The sequence below is a fragment of the Trachypithecus francoisi genome, unplaced genomic scaffold (assembly GCF_009764315.1).
Source record: "Trachypithecus francoisi isolate TF-2019V2 unplaced genomic scaffold, Tfra_2.0 Lachesis_group0, whole genome shotgun sequence".
NCBI lineage: Eukaryota > Metazoa > Chordata > Mammalia > Primates > Cercopithecidae > Trachypithecus > Trachypithecus francoisi.
This window is the reverse complement of record NW_022681453.1, coordinates 81,479,815-81,492,619: the sequence shown is the minus strand read 5'-3', so window position 1 is coordinate 81,492,619 and position 12,805 is coordinate 81,479,815. Positions and strand designations below refer to the sequence as shown.

At 35.7% G+C, this 12,805-nt stretch overlaps 1 protein-coding gene across 21 annotated transcripts in view; it reads left to right on the top strand.

The window, feature by feature from the left end:
• BBX (BBX high mobility group box domain containing) overlaps nt 1-12,805 on the top strand; it is a 276,188-nt gene that overhangs the window by 187,887 nt on the left and 75,496 nt on the right. For all 21 annotated transcript variants that reach the window (XM_033211372.1, XM_033211393.1, XM_033211391.1 and 18 more), the window contains 2 exons: nt 4,097-4,292; nt 8,358-8,425. In XM_033211372.1, the coding sequence (XP_033067263.1) occupies nt 4,097-4,292; nt 8,358-8,425 (264 nt within the window). The remainder of the gene's footprint in view (nt 1-4,096; nt 4,293-8,357; nt 8,426-12,805) is intronic.

The window sequence follows — 12,805 nt, the reverse complement described above, 5'->3', positions numbered from 1 at the left end:
ATGAAGTAGCCAGTTTCCTTGCTTTCAAATTTTCATTTATGACATTTCCACAACACAACAACCAAATAATTTCCTGGTCACATATTCAAGCCACTTTTTCAAGTGTATAATTTCTGTTGGAGTGACTTTGTTATGAAAGTTTTTCAGGTTTAATGTAGAATTTAAACTATTGTTGTTCAATCAAACCATAAATTTAATTCAGTGTTCTGTCATGTGAAACAGTGTAATTAATTTTCTTTCTATTAAAAACAGCTAGCAAGAGTAATTCAGATCAGATAATGCATTGAGTTGTATTATCTGAACGATAATTTTTGAATTTTTATGAAGGAAAGGTCCTCAGACTAAGAAAGTACAGATTAGTACCACTTATCAGATAATTCCTTCTCTTCTTTTACCCTTGTATAATGTGATTTCTGCTTGTGGATGGGAAGAGAAACAGCTGTCTCAGAATTTATTATGCTAGAGATTCACTTAGCCCTCTATCACATATATGATTATACAGTAAAACGTGTTATAGCTCTTTCTCAGAAATCCAATAATTTCTAGTTTAATCTCTTTTTCACAATTTTGGTAGATGATACTTCATATGTTTGCACTGGAGTCATCTGTCTTTATTTCTCGGGATCCCTCATGACTGAATCTCACTAGGGCTGCGACTTCTCTTTCACCCTCTTGAAAAGATCTAGAACGTAGTAATAACTAGAAATACTAGTGGACTTTTAGATAGCACCTCCTCCCAACTAAAAACAGGCAAATGGAGAACAGTTGGTAAGTCTGTCTTTTATTAAAATTAAAGTGCTTTTGTTTATCAAATTTGCATTTTTTTGTAAGTGGTCTGGAAAAGTAATGTCGAGACTCCATTTTTAAAAGATTGACAGAATATTGTCTTTTGTCACATAAGAATGCCATTATCAAATATTAAGTAGACAAAATACTGTGACAAAGGGTATTTGATGCCAATACTGAATAACAGTAAAATCAGTAGCAGGATTTCTAATTTATTATTCTTGCTACTGAAACGTGGTAGTAGATGGGGCCTGAGAGAAGGGATCCAGCATTTACCAAGCACCACAGGTAAAGTCAGGAACTATGTGTCTACTGCAAAGTAGGATTCCCTTAGCTTATCTAATTGGTTAGAAATTTGCAGACAGAAATTGGAAGCCATGAGATGAATTTTTATTTAATGGGAGAATTTTGAAAATCAGTGTTTTTAACAAAAATTTTGTTATCTGACAGAGTCTTCCATTGAAATCTTAGAATCGGTAGCTTGTTTGATGTTTTCGGAGGATAAGTGAGCTTCCCGTTCCACCATCAGTATGAACAGTCTGGCCCTGGATATCTGGGGCCTGTCTCTTAGGCCTTTTCAGTCCTGTAATGAGAGATTTTGCCCACATGATTGACCTGCACGCTAATAATTTCACTCAGCTATTCACTTCAGAGGGGTATACAGAGTCTTCCCCCATTTCTCCCTTACCCAGCCTTCTCTGTAATTCCTTTCCTAATAGTCTCATCACAACAAATGATTAAGCCTTTCTACTGTTGTCTCTTTTAGCTAAATCAGAGCAAGTGATTGATGAAGTGCCAGGTTCCAAGAACAGATAGACATCCTCATACCCTGAGGCTCTTCCTGCCTCCACCCTTGCTTGATGCTCATATACTGCTTGTGTTAACTTGGGTTTTTACATGAATTGATGGCATCTGTATCTAAACTTTAAACTCCTTAAGGACAAAGACTGTGTGTTACTCTGTTCTCTATCTCTCACATTCTTAACTCTTCCACTCAATTTATACTTGATTGAACTCATGAACGTGGTTTTGAACATCTACATTGACTTTAAGAATCTGCAAGATTAATATTGTGATACAGTTACAGAGTGTAGACCCTTATAGTAAATTGTTATTGTTTTCCATAAAACCCCACGTATTCCCAGCCTTTCTCTTGCCCTCTGTTATTCCAACTCATATAGATAGTTAGCCCTTTTGCAGATCCATTTTGAAACCATTTTTCCTGTCTGAGCCAGAGGAAGCGATGGTCCAGCCTTATGAACCATGTGTAAAAAGAAATTATATATTTTTTTGTAAACTGTGGACTGTAAGCAATATGAAGACAGGGACTCCATCAAATTCATACTCTTTTCTCTCCCCAGTGTCTAGCAAGTGTCTGTCATCTAGTCAGTGCTCACAGTATATTTGAGATGTGGATAGGTGAGTGGAATACATGCAAGAGAAATTGAGATGTGGTGATTATAACTGTTCTATGTGATTTTCAGCACCAGCTCCCCATTGTAATTTAGTTTAAGCTGGACTCTGTTGGTATGATTGGTGCTTTAAAATTAGTTGATGCTGGCCATCATTCTGGTGACACCTGTCTAGCATTTTTCACAATTTTGACTTCCTTCTTAAAATTTTTAAACTACTCCCCCCCAAAAAAAGATAATTTTATTTATCATGACAAATATGTTAATCAATTTGTTTGAAAGTCTTTTGACACTTTATAAAGTGGTGACCTTTGTTTAAGTGACTGTTCATCTGACACACCCGGCCTGTGTGCTTTTACTGGGACACAATAATGATGCATGCGTCTGCTACTTCCATTTTCACCTCACCCTGCCATTTGTCACTTTCCACTTCCAGACAGCAGGCAGAGCTATTTGTCTGCCTCAGCTTAATATGTAAATCCCTCATGCACATGAATGCACTGTGGTAGTGTGTCTCTTGTATCACATTTGATAACTCCTAACACGTTCTGCTTTTTGATGGTAAATTCTAGTTTGGCCTTGTGTCCAATTTTAATTATTTTTGTAAGAAAAATGGGACTGTATTCTACAGTTTTTTATGCTTACTTTCCTTCTACATGTATCCATGTATCAATAGGCATATATATCTTACAGGTAAAAAAAAAAAATGGATTATTCAGAAACTTTGAGTTAAGATAACATGAAATAATTCTACACCATTGTCAGTTAACATTGCATAATTATCTGCATCACAGTTTTCGTTTATATGATTTAAAGGGAAATGATAGAAAAAAAATATATCCTTGGTATAAGGAAATTACATACCAAGGATAAAGGACCTTTTTCAAACTATTGGGTAAAATTAAAAGCTGTTTGGAGGTTATAATGAGTTAATGTCACACATTAAGTTACCATTTTAAAAGGCAAGCTTATGGGATTGAATGAATTGTATTAATTTAATAAAATATCTAGCAATAATAAAAATTGAAGAATATGTGGAAAATACATTCTTAACATAACTTTTGGCAATATGTAACGAATAGCAATAAATGTATTTTGCTTCATGTTATTGTCATGCAAGAGATAAAAGGTAGCAGAATTGAGAGAAATGGTAACAGGAGCAAGCCACAGAAAAATGAAGGAGAAAGATGTTGTCAGTGAAGGTTGAAACCTCCAAGTAAGACAAAGTTTGTGATGGATTATTGCAACATCGCATATCAGTGCTCTTACAGCTTGTTTATATATTCAGTTATGTATGCTCATTACAGACCCCTGGCATGGTGGCAAGTGTGGTTACACTTTGTAAGTGGAGGAACTGAGGCTGAGAAAGGTTTAATAACTTGCTTAATGTCCACAGCTAGCTAAAGAAATGTTTGATGCACTATGCACCACTGCTTCCAACAACCCTTGGCACTGGTGGTATTACTCTCAGTTTATGGAATCTAAGGTTGAGGCCCAGAGAAGCTACCTTCTCTTCCTTGGTTACTGTAGCCCTAAGTGGAAGTTTGAGGGTTTGAACCTGCTTCTGTCTCCAGAGCCCTAGGCTCATTCCATTATAAACAACTCCCTCTCCCCACCAAGGTCAGAAAGCTTTTTGGATACTACTTTTTAAAGTTGAGGATTAAAGAATACAAAGTATACAGCTTCTGAATGCTTATCCCGTAAATGGATTAGATAATTCCATGTCTTACCTCTAGAACCCTATGCTGAGATTGTCATTCTTCTACAAGGAGAGCCACAGAAGTCACCAAAATTGTTTTTCTCACTTGGTATCTAAATAGGGGAATGGGGTGACAGCCCTTAGAACTTTTTCAGTCTATTTGTTAATTAAAATCTACTGTCTGTCCTTTTCTTTGTAGTATAAAGATGCATTTATGAAAGCAAATCCTGGCTACAAATGGTGTCCTACCACAAACAAGCCTGTGAAATCCCCAACACCCACGGTCAATCCACGAAAGAAACTTTGGGCCTTCCCATCTGACTCTTCAAGAGACTTGCCAAGCCCCAAGAAAGCAAAGACTGAAGAAATGCCTCAGCTTAACTTTGGAATGGCTGGTGAGTTGAGACACTATTTCCACCTATTCCTTAAGGACAGGGCGATACATTTTGGCAGCATTTTAAACAATACAGGGGGCAGGGGGACAAAATGTATGACCAATATTAAGCAGTGGCAAAGATATAGCATATTTTCAAGCATTGGATCATGATATGTATAGAATACATGTAATTTAAAAAGATATATAGCCTCAGTGGTAGTGTCATTATAAATATATGTGCATTCCTGACATTGACAGTATGGAAAAGTAGACAGCCTTGGAAATTTTATGTTCACAGAACGGCTTACACACACATACACACTAGTAAGCCATCCCAGTATGCACCTTAGTTATCATGCTACTTAAAAACCACAGTCATGTAGATCATCTGGGTACTGGAAACACTGAGGGCACGAATACGAACAAGTACATCAGAAATCTGAGATGGACCTGACAGCTGTGTCTTAGAATTCCCGTCCTATCTGTCTCTTCTCGTGTCCATTCATGTATGGGTCAGACAAATTTAAAATTCCAGACGGTGCCATTTGTTATGGGACTTTTAGTGCTCTTTGGGTGGTAAGGTATGCTAAATCATTTATTACCGTGAAATAAAGTTCTTATATTCACCTGCAAGTGGCTCTGTCTTCCCTAGCTATTGTAATACAGTAATCAAAAGAGGAGTTTGCCAGATGAAATTAGCAGATTGAGCAGGGGAAAGGCAGTGACGCTGCAATTGAGCTATAGGGTTCCTATTTTGGTATTAGAAGCAAATTTTCTTCCAAATCAGAGTATTGAGCTATTTGCGTATGGAAAGGTTGTGGAAAACGGTTGAGTGATATTGTGATAACACATTTTTTTAATAACCAATAAATTTAACAAGACTTTATAGTTCAATGTGTGATTCATAGTATGTAAAGTATGTGGCAGTATTCTATATAATCTACAAAAAATATTATTTTAATCAGTCATGTGTGGTGGCATGTGCCTATAGTCCTGGCTACTTGGGAGGCTGAGATGGGAGGATCACTTGAGTCCAGGAGTTCGAGGCTGCAGTGAGCCGTGACCTTACAGCTGCACTCCATCCTGTGTGACAGAGCAAGACCCTGCCTCTAAAAAATGAAGTCTAACATAATGGCAGCATTCTAGCGGGGTGGTGGGGAAGGATTCAGGTGATTGCTATGTGGGTGTCTGTAGTGTCATTCTAAATAAGCTCCCAAAATGATGCTTCTACATGTCCCAGAAGAATCAGACATAGATATCTGTCCTTGCTTTAGCTGTCACTTTGTACAATTTTATCTTCAAACCACTTGTTATTAGATAGTCTTGGTGAGCTTTCTGGACTTCCCAGGTTGTATCAGTTGGAGTACTTTCTAAAATATCGTGTTATCAGAACCCAGAAAGAGTATATAGATGACTGGCTTCCAACTGAATTTCTTTGGTCATCATGTGACATCCATTGCTTTTTTTCCTGGTTCTCAATCTAGATCAGGGTATGTAGTTTGTTGTTGTTGTTGGCTTTTTTTTTCTTTTTTTTTTTTTTGCATACATCTGCTCTTCACAAACCATATAACAATTGTGGGTGAACTACAGAAAGCTATGAAAGATATCTTTTTTGTAGCACCATTTCTGACACTTTATTTATTAATCTGCCTTTTACCTGCAAATTGAAAGTCGAACCCAGACTTCAAACAGGATCTTTACAGATCAGTATTTAAGATATGTGTTCTCAAAAGAAAGTACAGGAAAGAAGAATAACACTTTCCTTGCATTTATCTCATTATATAATGGCTTGGGTTATATGTTGCAAAGCCATGTTCAGAACTCTTGATGGGCTTGCATATAGCGGATAACATTGATCTGATATTTCCAGGTATGTTCCTTTTCAACAAGATGAAAGTGAACTAATTTGTCTTTAATTAAAACCTGGTGCTTAGGCATCTAAGAGACAATAGAGGGCTTCTAAATGCCAGGTTGTTTTCCTCAATATGGAATCTCTTGTTTTGTTTGCCCGGTAGTCCTTGTCACATGACATTTTCAATTCTGAATAACCCCATATTACCAAATGTATGATTTCCAAGAAGACAAAGCTGTGTATATTGTAGTTTAGTGCAAGCCCTTTCATTGAATTGCACTAAAGAAAGCATCCGATGTATGTGAATATGTTTTTGATAGTTCTAAATAACATTATGTAAGTATGAATTAATATAAAGGATGTTTGTAATTTCTTGGCCTATGTTTTAGTATCTATATAGCAAACTTATTGCAAAGTCCCATTGGCATATAAATTATCACATAATCATGTTCCTATTTTACTTTGTAATTTGAACTAACACATTTTTATCTTTAGAAAGCTATCATCCAATCCTCCTGATCTCTAGGATGACAGCTGCAAAAGTATTTCTCTTCTAAAGAACCAAACTAAACTTTTATTTTCTAGCAAATTCATTTCCCCCTCTTAATTTTTAAGTAGATTTAAGTATCTATTTCTGCAGCCACAGTAGTTCTTAAACTTAACATTTAGTTAAAGTTGGAGTCTTAAAACAACACCAAAGAGCCTTGTTTCATCAAATCAGCTACTGTTTGTCTGCGTATTCTCTGTCTGTGTTTTCCTATGTGGCTGCCTTCCAATGTTGAGTTATTTTTTGACCCCCTGATCTTTTGGTAACATAGTTTTTCCTCTAATAACCTCTTCCCCCAACCCCTATCCATTTTTTTTACTACCTCAGAACTTTTTTTGCAATTTTTTAAAAAACTATTTATAACATGTAGTCACAGTTGTTTTATGAGTTCCTAAGACAGGTTGTATACAAAGATGTACTTAAGGACCTATCTTTAACCCAATAAAGAAAAGAAACAACTAAATTTCTTTGTGCAACATTATGACTGATCCTCATTTTCAATTGTAGGTTACTAAAATTAAATATACATTGATTGAGGACCTTATATGCACTAGGAGAGACGCCGAGTTAGGCATTTTTACGTATGTTCTTTCATTACACTTCTGAATTTTAATTCAGGACAGACTTATAGGACACAGGTGCCTTTTCTTTGATAACTTCTTTGTTTTTATTTATTTTCTATTTGTTCATTTAATTTTTTAGAGACAGGGTCCCAGTCTGTCACCCAGGCCTGGAGTGCAGTGGTGCGATCGTAGCTCACTGTAGCGTCAAACTCCTGACATTAAGAGATCCTTCTGCCTTGGCCTCCCAAAGTGCTGGGATTACAGGCATGAGCCATTATTCCCAAGTCTGCTTTCTTTGTTTAAATACAGCCTGGGTTATAGATCTACCACTTTGCTGTTTTTATTTTCTCTGTTTATATTGATTCTTGAAATAGTGAAAACAAAGACCTTTGATAACATAAAAAGCATTAATTTTATACCTTGAAGGCATTTTGGGCATGTGTTTGACTACCCCTAAGATTTAAAATGTCAAAAACACATCAGCACTTTGGGAGGCCAAGGCAGGAGGATCTCTTAATGTCAGGAGTTTGAGGCTACAGTGAGCTAAGATCGCACCACTGCACTCCAGGCCTGGGTGACAGAGTGGGACCCTGTCTCTAAAAAATTAAATGAACAATGTAAATGTAAATTTATTTTTAAAACTTTAAAGAAAGGTTATTTGAATGAAACCTACCAGATTTTACAGGCGTGATTGGAAAACTTCTCTCTGTTCTCTAGTTACCTGATAGCCTATTATTTTAAAATTAGTCCTGATTTCACATGACAGAATTAATAATTTAAGAATAACACTCTTTTTTAAAAAAATCTTAACTCCCCAAGCAGTAAGGAAAGAAACATTATGTTAGGAGATAAATTAATGTTACAGACAGCAGTGGTATTAAAGAAAGTGCTGTTGGAATGGTGAGACAAGAGTGGTATTCAAGAGGCTCACAAAGTATGAGCACTAAGCACATATATGCCAGGTTATTGTTGCATAAAGGGTTTTTAAAAGTTTTTTTATAAAAAGTTATATGTGGTTCTGCTGGATTTCTCATTGCTAGTCTTTATGGGTATTCTTTTTGACTCTGTGGATTGTACATACTTTATGCTTATAAGTTGATGATTTGTTTTTGACTTATTTAGATCCTACTCAAATGGGAGGCCTGAGTATGCTGCTGTTAGCTGGAGAACATGCTCTTGGCACACCAGAGGTAAGCCAGTCCTTTTCCATCTCCACTCTGCTCATGTTGCGGGTTGGGAACACAGTTACATTCTGTTCTGTTTACGTTGTTCATTCTGCATTTTCACTGTTTATAGCTCATGAACAAACTTTATAATCTTTCTCTTTAAGATCTTTCTGTGTATTTTGTGTGTTGAGTGTAAAATAAGTGGTGTAAATAAGGCCATGAGGATATAAACACAAGTCAGGTGTTGAGGTTTTCTGAACCTACATGTAAGGTTGTAGTAATGTATAGATATATAGATCACTGGTGTTTGCCATGACTGTGTCATGGTTATGTCAGTTGGGTGCTATAATTCATTTATTCGAAACATTCTCTGCTTTGGTGATGTTCACATGCTAGTGGGAAGATGATAGCTAAAAATATGCAACTGTCAGTCTCTCTGGTACCTGAATAATTCCAAACAGCTGTTTTGAAAATTAGGAAACATGGCATTTCAGGATTGTTTTATTCTTCTTTCTCTTCCCCACTTGAGACAGGGTCTCACTCTGTTGCCCAGGCTGGAGTGCAGTGGCATGATCACGACCTCCCAGGCTCAGGTGATTCTCTCACCTCAGCCTTCTGGGTGGTTTGGACTACAGGCATGTACCCCCAAGCCCAGCTAATTTTTGTATTTTGTGTAGAGACAGGGTTTTTCCATGTTGCTCAGGCTGGTCTCGAACTTTAGGGCTCAAGCATCTTAGCCTCCCATCGTTCTGGGATCACAAATATGAGCCACCGTGCTTAGCCTGTTGTAATCTTTAAAATGGAAAAAGGACCTAGGCTTTCATGACCTTGGTTTCATGATCTAGTTATTGGACTGCTTTGGCTAAACATTTTTAGGTATGATTTTGACGGGCAGATAGTGGCAGTTAACCATGCACAGTCTGCATTTGTAGAATTCCCCGATTTCCTAGAGACGTTTAACAGAGGCCAACTGATAAGGAGTTGAGCCAGGAGTCACTCCTTTATGTCTTTCTTTCTCAGTATATCGATTTTGCTTCCTCAATCAGTGAATTCTCTACAGAGAATGTTATTTTACCACACTCAGGTCATGTTATTTTACCACACTCAGGTTTTTGAGATGGAAATTTTTCAATCCCCCACCAGAATTGTTGTTTAGGGCCAAATAACAATGACTCAATTTTATTTTGGGTCATATTTTTTACTTTTTTTTTTTGGTTGTGATTGTGTCATACTTATTATACTTGAAGGCTATTAAATAGTGGGTTTTGTAGAAATATAATTAGATAATAACCTATTTACATTATAAAAGGTTTTTATTTTTATAGGTCATGTTATTTTACCACACTCAGGTTTTTGAGATGGAAATTTTTCAATCCCCCACCAGAATTGTTGTTTAGGGCCAAATAACAATGACTCAGTTTTATTTTGGGTCATATTTTTTACTTTTTTTTTTAGTTGTGATTGTGTCATACTTATTATACTTGAAGGCTATTAAATAGTGGGTTTTGTAGAAATATAATTAGATAATAACCTATTTACATTATAAAAGGTTTTTATTTTTTATAGTTTACATTTGGGATCCACAATTGTTGACTATATATTCAATTTAATGGAATTATTTTGATTCTGTTCACTTCAGTGCAGCAAGAAATGTACAAATGTGTACAAAAATACACTGGTAGTTATTTACTTTCTGCTAATCTTCAGCTGGAAAAGCATACCTGTCACTTTGTGCCTTTGCATACTCATTATTCATCATGTTTGTAGTTTCTAACATAATAGCATTGTCAGGCATCGTTTCACTTTCTAACACATTGCTGCTACCTCTTAACAGATCAAACTCTCACTTAGGTGTAGAGTATCCCAAGCATGTTCCAAAGGTGAATGTTGGAGTAATAATATACACTTGACCTTTCAACACTTCTGACTCAATATGATTTCCAAGCATGCATTGAATTGTGAAAGCCAGCATCATCTTTCTTAACTATTAGAATTATCAGTGTTTCATTCCCAACATCTATTTAGTGTTCTTTTTAAACTTCAAGTACAAATGTAAACAAATCAACATCTGTAGAACTCATGGATGCTAGTCAAAGAAAAGCATGGTTTCTTTTTCCCCTTTTTGCTTAAAGTTTGCCTTTTGGGGTCTTTTCAATGAGAAGTTCTCCTACTCCTTCTTAAGAAGGCAGAGTTTTGACATATGCAACTCAATACAGTGGTGGACCTTTTTATCTCTGAAGTGGAAATGTTTTGAGAATTCTCAAGCTAAAGAATCAAAGAAAGCTAAATGATTGAAAGAAGGGAACCATAATGGGAGAAGAGAATCTATGCTAAGGAAGAAGGTGGTAGCAGTTAGGTCTTTAAGAACCACTTCAAAGAGCACAACTCTTTCTTCATATTCAGTATTTCCCATCTCAGAGATATTTAGGTCATTATTGAAAATAATCTTGAGATATTGTTTAGTGAAAGTTGTATAAAATAATGCTGTCTCTAAATATAGGTAGTTTGAGAATTTACTTCACAGCTCTCAGTAGACTGCATTAGCACCCGAATTTCTGTGTGAAGTCTTATTCCAGATATGTAGACATGATCATAGAACTTTAAGAGCTTATATACATAGACAGATGAACATGAGATTAATGTAATAAGTATGTACTTATGTTTCCCTAAGAAGACTAGCAGGATAATGAGATAAGAGAAATACAGAAATTTCGTATTTCTGACATTTAGAAAAATTACTGTGAAGTCTGTTGGTACTGTGAGGTAAGACCAAAGTGACATTTTATAAAAATTCTGCCACCAAAAAATGGTCTAATCATAATCGCTTTTAAAAATGCCATGACAGAACCCTTATTCTCAAATATTATTCTTAAACAGAGAAGGTTTTCTTTTGTTCACTGACCTGAGACCTAACCGTATAGAAAAAGTCCTCAAAAGACTATTTTTTAAATATGAAAATTTTAACATAGGGAATAGATTTCTTTTTTTAAAAAGCATCTCTAGAAGGTAGAGGGGCTTAGTGTAACTGAAATAATAAAGTCCCAGATTAAATGCCTATACGGCTTCCTAGATCTGCCTGAAATGCACTTAGAGTTTTAGAGAGAAATTATAATTTCTTGACATATCAACGGGCAAATAATAACAAAGAAAATGTTGTGTATTCTCTTTCTTTCTGTCTCCTGATCAATTCTTAATCTACCATAATAGATTTTTTGCATTATTATTTCAACATTTTTTATGTGCCACTGTTACTAAGCCTAGTGTGGTTCTATAGTCTCATTGTGGTAACTGGGTCTGTGATGAAGCAAATGGATGCATTTTGATAGTTTGTTTTGTTTCTTTTACTTTCACATAATCGGCCTTGTTTTTTTATACCCAGAGTACGTTGAAATACATACATTATTTGGGATAAATTATTTAAAACAATGTTGGTTGTTAGAGAATTTATTGATTGAGGAAGCAAAATCGATATACTGAGAAAGAAAGACATAAAGGAGTGACTCCTGGCTCAAAATAGCAGACTAAGCATATCACTACCGAGACCCTTTAAAACAGAAGCATAGAAGTCTCATTAGTAAATAACCCCATAATAATAAAGGAAATGGAAAGGAGTGTGTCCAGTGAATATGAGATTACAACAAATTATTTAAATCAGAAATCAAATGTAGTTGTTAAATCGTAAAATGTAAGTGCCAGACAAAAATAGGCTGATAGGGAGCTGCAGCAGAGATGAGAGCCTCTCTATTCAATAGAATGCCCAGAAGTTTAAATGAATGTCTCCTTTTTTTTTTTTTTTAACTTTAAAGAAACAAATAAAAATGCAGAACAAATAAAAGTAATCATGTTCACATCAAACTCAGGGAAGAACTAATGAGAAGGCAGATAATTAAGCCCTTGTGTTTCATACCAGAGAGTTATCTAAAGATGAAAATACAATAAATTGTCAGTACTTGATCTAGAATTTCTAGAAGTAATCTCCAGGACTAGAAATCTCTTGTATTTGTTAGTTACTTTAATAAAAATGGAAAGCTAAATTAAAGTTTAAAAACCAAGGCAGGGAGTGATATAATTCAGATTGTGGAAGGGGCAGTTATTCACCGTATCATGTATACAACAGCTTGGATTAATCTCAGAAAGGATGACATCCAGTATCAGACCTAAGTGAGCAACATAAATTCATCTTGGCTAGAACAGAAGGGGAGGGTGGTTGGAGAAAAGTAGAATATAAGTTAGGCAGATTAATTATAGCTGATGAAAAGCTTCGACAGTATCAATATCTATGTAGCTGAATGACTGTTTGAAGCCAAACTTTCAAATATATGAGAAGTACCTTAGACTTTGGGTCTGTGATTTTTAGAATGCCTGTTTTGTTGGAGCCAACAGATAATGACAGTAAAGTAGTGA